General features: G+C 33.1%; 1 protein-coding gene across 1 annotated transcript in view; it reads right to left on the bottom strand.

Annotated features, from left to right (window-relative positions):
* The window catches only part of LOC133202701 (cytosolic purine 5'-nucleotidase-like), a 64286-nt gene extending 54248 nt beyond the window's left edge, over positions 1-10038 (bottom strand). Inside the window, exons 1-3 of the mRNA XM_061338559.1 lie at positions 10020-10038; positions 4594-4699; positions 1685-1758 (exon numbers count right to left, since the gene is read on the bottom strand). Coding sequence (XP_061194543.1) covers positions 1685-1758; positions 4594-4691 — 172 coding nt within the window. The 5' untranslated portion in view covers positions 4692-4699; positions 10020-10038. The remainder of the gene's footprint in view (positions 1-1684; positions 1759-4593; positions 4700-10019) is intronic.
* Between the last annotated feature and the right edge of the window lie 3418 nt (positions 10039-13456).

Genomic DNA, 13456 nt, shown 5'->3' with positions numbered 1-13456 from the left:
CTAGTCAAGAAGAAAAACCGTAAAATATGATAAGATTCTTTAGAAAAATTCATATCTGATAAATCAGAATGATTTTTGACACAGAAAAAAAAACTATGACAACAAAAAAAACCACATAGTTTTATCTTTCATCCCCCACCTCATATTGTAACAAACAAAATATTTCAAAAGAGGAATACAGGCGAACATGGTAGGTGATATCTATTCGCGTGTCTGTTCAATCGTCCTTTTGATTTAAGCAACTGGTGCGTGATCATTGTCATCTCAAATGAACATGATGACTTCATTCCTTGTTTCTGCTTTCTTTTGATACCAATCCTTATTTTTTTCTTTTTTTTTTCAGTCATTTTGAAAAATTACCTGAACACTGTCAACATAACACAAGTCTGTCCTTTTTAAACAGATGTTGGTAACAGTATAGAAAAATAACAGTTTTGCACGAGGATGGAGTACGTTGGTACCATGATCATCAGATGGCAGCTAAGGTCTTGTTATACAAGATGTAACATAAATATATCCCTCTTAGAAACACTATTTTTAACACAGATCTTGTTTTATCTTATGTCAGTCTAAAGGTTTGATCAAGTGATTGTAGCTCAATACATGTACATAAATAACAGGGACAGATTATTTTTTTACTACAGCAAAGTCTGCAAAGATATTTATAGACTTATAATTCAATCAAATTAGTTCACTTTATCTAAAGAAAAATTTGAAAAATACTGGCATGACCAGTTAATTTCTGTTTAAATAAAAGGAAAACCAGTACAGTAGATCGCATGCTTGATTAATTCATTATCTGAAAAATTACTGTATACAAATTCATACTGAAAAATTATACAAATCCATTTTTACAGTAACAGTCACTTTTGAAAGTTTGACAATATATTAGCATAAAAACTCTTACAAGACAATTTTTAAATAATATACAGTCTCAGTTGACAACAAATAACAGAATATGGTCTGTGTCCATAGACTAACATATTCAAATGTTGCACATAAAAATCTGCAGCTCATATCACATACCAACTTCTTTCTAAAGTGCAAATATGAAAAATAGGCTTATTTATGCAAAGTATACTTTAAGACAAGGGACTTTCTATGTTAATGACTGCTTGAGTACAAGCTCCTTGTACTGTTTTATCTTTGTGAATCCTGTCAACCACAGGTTTTTTTTTTGTTTGTTTTTTTTTTTGGAAGTAAAACAAAACATAAAAGCATAAATGTTTACATATAAGTTTTCAATTCCAATGTCATCAACAAAAAATTAATCTGCATGTTAGCATGAACCAAGATACTTATGTGTATAAGTACTCCATAAAACAATGTGATGAGTATCCCTATAAGTCACAGGAAATTGATATATCACACTGGATGAAAGCATTTATAAAGAAAAAAGTGTGAGAAAAGTGGGAAATTCCAATGGCAAAATATATCCTTATTTGGCCTATGATCATTAAGCATACCTTTGAAATGAAAAGAAGACTCTGCTTGTCTACATTCTTTATATTTCAGTAGATATGCAAGGTTAAAGCTGTCAAAACAAACAATCACACAGACAGACCAAATACAATACAACATGTATATGCCCTACTCCCAGGATAAATCAATCTACTAAATTTAAAATGGCTTGAAGATAAATGTAGCCAGCATGGCATTTTCTCCCTACATCCATGTCACTTACTTGCTAGTGTGTAGTCCATGTCAAAACCATAGAACCGGACTTTCTCCAACATCAGACTTCTATTGACAAAGACCCTGCAATTACACAGCAACACATGGGGGCATGATTTTCTTCTCATCTGAGCAGCTTTAAAATCTAAGCAATTTTTCTTTCTCAAATCCATCTTTATACTTGTAAGGACTATGGCAAATAGGATTTGAAAAATATGTCACCAAATGAGAGATGGTACTGTTAATATGTCCAAACCATCTCAAGACAAGAGTTGACATTGCTGATATACTGTATAATAAAATAGATGATCAATAGAGATTGCCTATTAATTAAGTATTAAGTGTTGATACAATGTATGGCAACCATTACCTCGATTATTATGTTCTGAATATTTACGACAAGAGAAGAATATCGGTGAACCCATTACAGGAATCTTTATAGTCATTACTTCCATGCCCTTTTTAAGAGTTCTGAGGGTCCTGATTTTTGATTATACGGCACTAGTGGTAGGTGATTGTCAAAATACCACACAATTTATAACAATGTTTCATGATAACATAACAAAAAGAAATTTAAAATTATTTACAGACACTTACCAATTATATAAATGTAATTTGAAGCATGAAATACTCCTTTTGGGTAAAGTATGTACCGGTACTAAAACAATATTTGACTTGGCTTTAATTGCAATAATTACTGACAATCCTATTAAGCAAAAATTGATCAAAAATCAGAATATAAGCAAAAGTTGATCAGAAATCAGAATAAATTATATTAATTTAATTGTCTACTTAACTTGGTTACATACTAAGTCTACCCTTTGTAGATCTATATTTAATATGCACATTTCAAATAAACTGGCATAATTTTGACACAAATAACTTCATATAAAAAAGCTAGTTTCCAACTGATCAACTGTTTTCAAGGGAATTATTTATGTCAAAAAATATTATTTGTATTGTTAGTTAAAACATATGAAATTTTACAACCAAAGTACATGTACATCAGCTCAAAAAAAGTTGTGCCAGGAAACAATATATATGACTCAATGTCAGTAATACATTCCGCTACATGTGCTTAACCTTTCACTTCTAAGTATGACCTTGATCACACATGAAGCCTTGACCTTCAGAAAGATTCTATCTGGAGTCTCTATCTCATAGAGCTGAGCAATAAACCTTAAGCAGATTTATACAAATAATATGCCACAATATATATGACTTTGTGGGCAGAAAAAATAACTAATGTACATATTGTATGCCTGCTTATTTTAGCTGCAGGGGAGTTTAGCAGTTTACACAATGTCCCTTGGGCAAAAAGTCAGAAAAACGACCAAAGTATGATTTCACATAGGTGTAATAAACAAGAGACCCTAGGCCACATTGCTCAACCAACAATTAGGCCCTGCTGTTCTCCAGCAGCAGATTGTTTCCCCTATATATTCTTATGTTACAGTAGAACTTTGATCGCCCATTGTGGCCCCACCTTTCCCCTGGCCAGTGGGGGTCATAATTTGAACAAACTTGAATCTATAAAAAAAATCTATTGAAAATGCATCCATAAAAATATAAATGATAAAAACTTAGCTGTTCTTGAGAAGAACATTTTTAAAGATTCGTCCTATGTATTTCTATGTGTAAAACTTTGATTGCCCATCGTGGCCCCACCCTACCCCTGGGGGATACAATTTTAATAAATTTGAATGTACACTACCTGAGGATGCTTTCATATAAATATGACTTATCATAACTTTGCTGCTCTTGAGGAGATAGTTTCTAGTTTTTTGCCCCCCCCCCCCCCCCCCCCCCCCCCCCGGATGATTTTTTGAACAAACTTGAATCTATACTATCTGAGGATGCTTCTATATAAATATGATTAATCTTGACTTTGCTGTTCGTGAGAAGAAGAATTTTCCTATATATTCCTATGTAAAAAATTTAATCCCCTGCTGTGGCTTGCCCTAGCACCAGGGGTTAAGATTTGAACAAACTTAAATCTGCACTACATATATGTACATGATGTAATGAAGCTTTCACATAAGTTTTATCTTTTTCTGGCCCAGTGTTATAGAGAAGAAGATTTTTAAAAGATGCCTTGAAAGAGTGTGTGGCCCTTCATTTGAAGAAACTTAAATATGTTCACCCAAGGATTTGTGGTGACAAGTTTGGTTGAAATTCGCCCAGTGGTTCTTGAGAAAAAGTTAAAACTGTGAAAAGTTTACAAAAGACACCCCAGAGACGATACACAACAGATGGATGTCCAACACCCTGCGATGGGAAAAGCTCACTTGAACCTTCAGCTCAGGTGAGCTAATAGAAGGACAAGCAACACTAACTCATGGCTGTTTTAATCTATCTATGACATATAGATTTGATTCTTTTTTATCTGCTGGGCTAAAAAAGTACACATATACAGTACTTCCAGAATTTGTTTTTTCTCTTTAATTTGTACTTACCATAGACTGATAAACTGAATATGTCAAAAGAAATGTTAGAAAATATGCTATTTAGGAGAGAAAAAAATCAAATATTTTAAGTATACATATAAATTGAAGTTTTTAGCCCGAGTTAGGGAGTGCCCCTATTCTATTTCATTGGTCTATTTAATGTATACTTTATATTCAATTCCATTAAATATAATCAGTCATACAAAGTGAATAAATATATATAAAGAATTTCAGATCAATAGAATACTTACCAGATATAAATTAAAAGAAATTACAGTAAACAGCAAAGGAATTTTGATGATTCACCTATTTTAACAAAGTGACTGTTTGTATAACATATTTCCTTAACATATATGCCATTTTTGAAAAATGTATTGGTTACATATAGGATACTTATCCATTTAAAAGTATACATCAAAACATGTAATAAATAATCTTTATAATCATGATTCCGCGTCAGTCTACTAATTACCTTTTACTTGGCTCTCTCTTGTATCCACGATACGCAATGGTTGACATCCTCTTCAGAGGCCTGCGTTCTACTTCAACTTCTTCGTCTCTCTCTGCCATGGTTAGATCTGCAAAATGTTTAAAAATCAAACCAATGTATAGTATATAATTCTACAAAATTTCAGATTCCCGTCAATTTGGTTTTGTTTACGTAATTTTACAAAATTTCGTATGCCTTTTAAATGGGTATGTTTCTGATATGACACCTATTCCATTAACTTCTGTGAAAAAAAAAATCAATACTAAATGGCTACAAATGAAGAACTCTTTGGAGACCAAGCAGTTTTGGAGTCTCACAGGAAAGTTCCTGTCATGAAAATGGGCTGCAAATCCAATCAAAAGAGAAACATTATATAGTTTCCTCATCTACTGGCTACCGGCTAAAACTGTCTGTGTCAACAAGTATTAACAATTAATCAATTCAAAAAACAAAAACAAAACTATAAATTACCTAACAAGTCATAATTCTGTGTCTATAGAGCTGGAGAAGCCCTACTTCTTATCCTTACCACACGATAATTGAAAACTGAAACTGCACCACAAGAAAGTCAGATTTTTCTGGTTATAAATCTAGTACCAGATTACCCCTGGTAAAATCAGATTTTCTTTCCAATACAAGGTGATCTTTAATATACAGTACATGTTAGAGAAGAAAAGATCTAATTTACTAAATTAGGCTAAGTACTATAGGAGATGATATTAATTGCTTCCTTATGAGAGTAATAACATTCACGCAAAGCTTCTCTACAAGAGAAAGTGAATGACATCGGAGATACTCATCAATAAACTCAAACCAAAGCAGACTACCTTCAAAATGATACAAGCTGTGCAAAGGTAGCAAGGCTATATACATAATCTACCTCTTGACTTGTCAGTTGATTTGCTTTAAAAATGTTGCGCCAAACACAGAAACCATAATGAATGCGAAAGGGCCCGGGAGAATCTTACATTGGTACTAACAAGAAAGTCAAGTCCATTTTATGAATTATAACTACTATAATTTACACAACTTCCTAACTACCCCACTTTTTTCAGGAGGTAAACTGGAACCACACATATTTTTTTATATTGTCTTACCATGATTTAGTCTCTTAGAGTATTTGCTTTGAGAAAAAAAAAGACCAAAGTCAAGGCCTATGATTTAAAAGTAACCAGAAGTCTCTGATGAGACTGTAGCTCTACTGGTCTGTTTGTATAACAAAAGAAAAGTAGCACTTGGATTTGAAACATTGCAACATGCAACAATAAATAGAATTATGTATCTTAATGTAGTCTACTTTTGTGACAAGTTATATTGAAATCAAATGAAAACTAGGAGTAGTAGCGTTTTGAAAGTATTTCACGGAAATTTCTATTTTTAGTACCGGTAACCATGACAACACCATTCACCCAAATAAAAAAAACAGAAATACATATTATGTATCGTAGTGTATTCTAACTGTGTGCCAAATTAGATTGAAATCAGACCAAAATTGTAGGAGGAGTAACGTTTTAAAGGAATTTCACAGAAATTTCTATTTTAAGTAACCATGGCAACACTGTTCATTGAATTCAAAAACCAATGCAGTAAATTATGTATCTTAGTATAGTCTTCTTGTATGCCTAATTATATTAGAAGCAGACTAAAACTGTAGCAGGAGTAGTGTTTTAAAGGAATTTCACAGAAATTTCTATTTTTAGTAACCATGGCAACACCGTCCATTGAATTCAAAAACCGATGCACTAAATTATGCATCTTAGTGTAGTGTACTTGTGTGCCAAGTAATATTGAAATCGGACCAAAACTGTAGGAGGAGTAGCGTTTTAAAGGAATTTCACAGAAATTTCTATTTTTAGTAACCATGGCAACACCGTCCATCGAAATCAAAAACCGATGCACTAAATTATGTATCTTAGTGTAGTGTACTTGTGTGCCAAGTTATATTGAAATCGGACCAAAACTGTAGGAGGAGTAGCGTTTTAAAGGAATTTCACTGAAATTTCTATTTTTAGTAACCATGGCAACACCGTCCATCGAAATCAAAAACCGATGCACTAAATTATGTATCTTAGTGTAGTGTACTTGTGTGCCAAGTTATATTGAAATCGGACCAAAACTGTAGGAGGAGTAGCGTTTTAAAGGAATTTCACAGAAATTTCTATTTTTAGTAACCATGGCAACACCGTCCATCGAAATCAAAAACCGATGCACTAAATTATGTATCTTAGTGTAGTCTACTTGTGTGCCAAGTTATATTGAAATCGGACCAAAACTGTAGGAGGAGTAGCGTTTTGAAAAATTGTTTACAGACAGACGGACAGACAGACAGACAGACAGACAGACGGACGGACGACGGACACCTTACTATCGCATAAGCTCTTCTGGTCTCTGACCAGTAGAGCTAAAAATAAACATCAAATAAAAGGTTTTCCTTACTTGGACATGCAGTTATTAACATCAGAAACTTTATAAGTTTTAGTAATGTACAACTGCATGATGAGCATTCCCTGCAAATGCTGTGTTTCCAGCTTCATGCAAAAGTGCAAGTGAAAACTAACTAAATTGCTCACTTGATCATTAAAAAGGAAACTATCAATTAGAAAGTAAGTGACATGCAGAATCTGAAACATGATTAATAAGATGCATCCTTATTGTCATCATCCATGTAAGTTTGATCAACACCAACTACCTGGTAAAAAAAACCTGCAAAAAGATTATCTATTATTATGTAATAGGAAAGGAGGAATGAATAAAGAAAATATATGGCTTGACCTGAAATTGAACCCAGGACCAAGGTGCATCACTTAGTCAGGTGGCCTGCTATAACCACTAAGCTACCAATGCCAATATCTGCAGTCCATGAAGCCCTAACTACTACTTTCGTCCCTCCTTACATAGTTTTTGACCTCAAAGACATACAACAACAGAAGAGACCCAAGGGCCACAGGGCTCACCTGAGTTTCCTTTGCACAAACTGGAATCTACACTACCTGTTAATGTATGCATATTACTAATCATGGATTATCATCATGTTCTTGAAAAGATTTGAAAACATTTTCCTACATATTCCCTAGAAGAGAAACACTTCACTGTGGTATCGATTCAACGTGGCATTTTTTGTCGGTTTTATACATGATACAGTATCTCCATTTTCAGTTCAGTTCATTTTTTGGTCAGGATTGTTTTTCAATCATGTTTGGCATTCATAAAAATATACTACACAGCATGATTAAATTTTAAAAACATGATTTTGAGGACTAATAGTTAGCTGAATAATCATTAACAGACAATTAATTCTAATCAATTTCTTCTAGTCAATTTACACTTAGATTAAGTTACTGGTTTTAGTGAAACAAAAATATTAAAACAATGTTGAACATGTTGCATTTGTTTCCTTATTTAAAAATGTTATGTATCATATAAAAAATAACTGTACATGACAAAATTACATTACATGTATTGTATTATGAAGGAGGCATATCCTTTCACCCCTAATATTCCCATGTAAAAACTTTGATCCCTTATCCCGGCCCCATCCTATGCCAGTGGGCTAGAATTTAAGCAAACTTGAATCTGCACTACCTGAGGATGACTGCATTAACTTATATCATTAATCATGGTTCTGTTGTTCTTGAGAAGAAGATTTCAAAACATTTTCCCTTGTATATATTCCAATGTAAAACTTTGATCCCCTATTGTGGCCCCACCCTATCCCCAGGGGCCATGATTTAAACAAACTTGAATTTATACTCTATATGAGGAACTTCCACATATATTTTATCTTTTTTGGCCCATTGGTTCTTGAAAAAAAGATTTTTAAATGACACCATCCAATTTTTGCTATTCATTAATTATCACTCCTTAGCAGAAAATCCTTTCTGCAGTCTGTACCAATAAGGTATGTGTATCTGGTCTGACAAAACTTCATCTGGTCCAAAAGAATCTATAAATATGTCAGACCAAATGTCTGACAGCTAGTGATTTAAAAATGTCGACATCTCTGCAGCTGACAAATTTTGATAAAAAATAACTCACATTAGCCTTTAGCTCAGGTGAGCTTATAAGTTCACCTTGCCAGGAATTATAATTAACATATAACCTAAACAAGGCCTCCAACACTGGCCATCAAATGTAATAGAAAAGGAGGAATGAATAAAGAAAATATATACAGATTGACTGGGATTGAGTCCGGGAACCCTGTATCACAAGTCAGGTGATTAAACCTCTATGCAGGCCAAAATCCACGGTCCATATAGCCAAAACTACTACATTATCTTGATCACTTATCCTGAAAATGCAGAACATTTGCAGCATCAATAACCTTGCATGACCAATATAATCATATTCAAAAAATTTCCTAGAGGTCTTAGGTCTAGATACAAAATGAATGATCAAAAAAAGTGTATAAAAGGATAGACCGGAATCATGCGCAGGTCTGTCATGCGCAGGTCTGGGGGGGGGGGAGGGGTCCGGAACCCCCCCCCCCCCCTGAATTTGCATAGTTATAGTTGAAAGTATATACTGAAGCAAATAAAAAAAATGACTTTGGACCCCCTAGAAAATGTGGACCCCACCATCACAACCACGTTTTTCACGTTGGGAAATGGATTTTACGTTTTTTTTTTGTTTTTTTTTATTTTGCTTGTCAAGGAATTTTGGGTTGGAATGGGATGGACCCCCCCCCCCCCTGGAAAAAATTCCTTGATCCGCACCTGAGAATAGAAGCAATGTACTAAAACTTTACTTAGAAATGTCTGTATATAAAAATAGGCCCGTAGAGAGGTGACAAAAACTTTTTAAAAACTTATTGTAAGTATGTTTATTGTCTTTTTAAAGTGACCAACACACAAATAAAGAATAGGTGCACAACAATTTTACAGAGTTCTCTCAAAGTAACAGGAAACTAATAAGGAAAATCGAGTTATGTCACTGTTTATGAAGTTTTTGCATCTCTTTGCCATAGACTTTTGATGTAAATCCTTATTATTGCTTTTGTTCAGAATTCTTGTCATAAACTTTATGATCAATGCAAAATTTGTTTGAGGTAAAATGCAAACATACAAGTACAAATAATGTTTTATGAACATTTTACATGAATAGAGAAAAACAGTTATATCTAGGACGTACGCTGCACATTCTGTTTATTGCATTATCGCTACTTTTTAGATCTTTATGACCTCAAACAAATTTTGCATTTATGTGTGCATTTTACAGTCTTATGTGATAATGTCGAATTTCCTCCGAGTGCTATCACCTGCTATCTATCAATTAAAAAACGTTACTGATCCAAAAAGCATCCAAAACAAACAATTCTTTAAGATATAATGATCAATCAGTTTGATCAAGCGTAATACTAATGAAGCAAGAGAGCAAAGGCAACAGAAAAGAACATTAAAAATCCAACTTACAAAATCTCCGAAGTTAAACGAGGAAACAAAACAGATGGCAACCAATTACGCCTCCTCGACCTAGAGAGCTCGTCACATACTTATTTGGCGCCATATTTTGATTGGCACGTGCACGACGAAACCCTCTACTAAAAAAAAGGTTTTATTTTTGTAAGATTTGTATGGTCCTAAGAAGAAAACGTTGACCTTAGGTTAGTTCAGATATTTTAAGGGCAAACATACGTGCATACTGTAGTTGACGCGGTTCTTACTCAGAAAGGTTTGGGTGTTTCGGGCTGGATATTTGCGATGTGGTCCCAGGGCAAGTTTGATTCAGCAGGGAAAGGAAATTTTTATAGGGTGTTGTCATGGAATTTGGACATTCCTAGGGTTTTCAGTAACTACTGAATTTACGTACTAGTCTAAAACATACCTTACTAGTTAGATCCCCATATATCAGGCTACATGTGTCAACTTTGTCCCTCAACGTTTCCATACAAGTACATGAACAAACTACTTTTGGGGTTAGCTCGGAGAATCTGCAATTTGCTTTCAGTATTGGCATGGAGAAGAAATGTATTGAAGAACCAAGTACCGTAAAATCAAGAAGAAAAAAAAATGAAAATCAAATCTGGAAAACTATTTTAAAGAGTAGTCTAAGCCTTTTAAAAAGATTAGGAACAGGTGGTCCTTCTACAAAAATAGGAGGTACCTGGCAGAATCAATTTAATTAAAATGATATTGAATTTTTTCTTCACTGAATATATTTTGGTTGGTACAATTTTGATTCCAGCCAGGTAAAAGTACAGGGTACAAACAGATTTTGAAAGTCCTGAGTCCTGGCTTCACCAATGTCAAGGCTGAACAAACATGGATGACAATTATTGAGAAACAGCATTTAATGATTTTTTTCTTCCTATTAGAAAAGGGTAAATTAAAGGCAACATATTTTTTTCTGGCAACTAATTAAAGCAAATTATTACTGAAGTTAGTTGCAAATTATTACTTTAATAACCATAAAAAAATATATTCTGTGCCATAAATAATATTCCTTTACATTGTTTGGAATAAAAATAATTTTGGCATATTGTATGTACATGTATTTAACAAAAGACATCTGTTCAATAATGAATATTAATTTAGTATTCATTATTTATGTCTTTTATTCTTCCATTTTGAATTAGTAGGTCCTTGGATAATGCACTTTATTTGATAAAAGTAAAAAGAATGAAACTTCCCCATTGTACCCCCACTCCTTGTGGAATTGACTTTGAAAGTTGATGACAGAATAGCATGTAAATCTCTGAAGTTTCTTATTTTGAGGTAAGTGACACTTCATATGCTGGACTACATATATAAAGTTAACATAACCAAAAAAAAAAAACAAAAAAAAACACTTGCTTTTCCAGATAAGTGAATGGCAGCTAGGACATGTTTTGTGTCACTTAATATGATCAAATTTACCTGTCTCTATTTAACCTATTATAATTCTATCCAACTGAATATGCTGAAAACTACATGTATAGACATGATATAGATAAAACTTTAAAAGTATATACACATCTTTGGGCTGATCACTTTACTGAAGTGTTGGAATGGTACATTAAGCTATGGGTGCCAGAAAACTAAATTTTTCATCAATGTCTGATGAAATTTGTGATTTTGATCATCAACCTTTCAGCTGGAAGAGAAACAAATTGACTCTAGGAATAACATAGTGGTATACTGATGTTAAAATCTGAAGGTTGTGGTCTTTCCTTTAATGGTACACCTAAACCAGGTAAGTGCATCAAAAGACCAGAGCAGGTAAAATTGACAGGCGATTTAAACTATTCTGGAGCACCTGTGATAGCTGTGTACTTAAGTTGGAATCAATCGTTTCGCCTGTCATGTTGCCTCATCTAATGACATAGTGTTTGATGTTATTAATTAATTGATAATTTATTAAGAAATTTCTTTTCAAAAAATTATGACTGTTAAAAAATTGTTGTCTATCACAAATTCACTATATATGAATTTAAAAAAATTGCATGTACTAGAGTGTAATTGTATAAAACGAGTAAAATTAATGAATAATTTTAAACAGTAGTAATGAAAAAATCATTCTTTCAATAGGATTTACTGTAAAAAAAAAAATAGTTATAAGTATTGCAGCAAACTGAACTAATGCATTGAAAGATTCTATTAGTATTCAATTAACTTGAATTGATTCCTTGTGAATTGGGTCTGTTTGATAAAAATGATTCATTGCAATTGATTTTATAGGCAGTGAAATATTTGCTGACAAATGAAGAAGGTACCATGACAAGGTAATCTTTGGACCAGCATCATCAACATGAAGGAAGGGAATTCACTACATTTTGTGGTCTAGCTTTTTCAAATGCTTTCTCAAAGTACATGTGCGGCAAGTTCAGTGCACTGGGTATTAAGACAATGGGTTCAAATATTTCAAATGAATCACTTCTTTAATTCAGGACATGAGTTTGCTTCTAGAATTAACATAAAAAAGGCACCAGTATGTATGATAAAATCAACATTCCTGTAGTTTGAAACAGTTGTTCCTGGAAATTTTTGGAGCACCTCTTTTTTCCTCCCATGATTAAGATGCTGAAGTGGGGATTCCAACTTTTTTTTTTATAAACTAAAGTGTGTACAAGATCCTCTTTTTCACAGAAAAAAAACTCTATCCTAAACAAGTGTATTTTCTTTTCCTGTGTTATTGCAGACTTGCCTCTCTTTCTTTTTGGTCATTATTTCTGACATATTCCATTCGTATGATCAAAAGTAACTCTTCATTCAGTAAACAAAAACTAATAACTCTCATTTGGATAACAAAATCTCAATCATTTGAGGTTGTGACTTCCTAATGCATTTCCTTTCTTCCCATTTCTATTCATTTTACTGTAGCATTCTTATCAGCCTAAATTTTTCCTCAGACATTTTTTGTCTATTTTGTGATAAACTTTTATACCTAGTGATTTCTCAAGTGACAGATTTTTTTCTAGTATTTCTATCTGTTTTCTTTAAACACAAGTGTTTTCAGCTGGGGCAATTTTGCTGACTTTAATGCACTATTTGTATTCTCTACTGGTTCTTGTAATGTTTTGGGAAAAGGGGATCACAAAATTCTTTTTATTATGATCTGATAGCACATGTTTGTAATGGTAATGATATGACTGATCCTGGATAGAATTTTTATTGTTTATTTTGCCCCTTTCCTGTTCTATATTAAATCAAATTTGAGATTTTCATTATCCATGTTACCACATGATATGATATATCATTTCAAATATTTATGCTAGGAAAAATACTTTCACACTCAATTTACCCTATAGACGTAGTATAATTTTTCTTTCAATTTTTGAAATGTCTGGGTCTGCAGAATGGATAAACTGATCTTCTAACAATAAAGCAACCAGTTGCATTACATCCTAGGGTGTAATACTAGGGACAATCCC

This window comes from Saccostrea echinata, unplaced genomic scaffold (assembly GCF_033153115.1).
Source record: "Saccostrea echinata isolate AGI-Se365-2 ecotype Australia unplaced genomic scaffold, CSIRO_AGI_Sech_v1 ptg000047l, whole genome shotgun sequence".
Lineage (NCBI taxonomy): Eukaryota > Metazoa > Mollusca > Bivalvia > Ostreida > Ostreidae > Saccostrea > Saccostrea echinata.
This window is presented reverse-complemented; position numbering and strand designations above follow the sequence as displayed.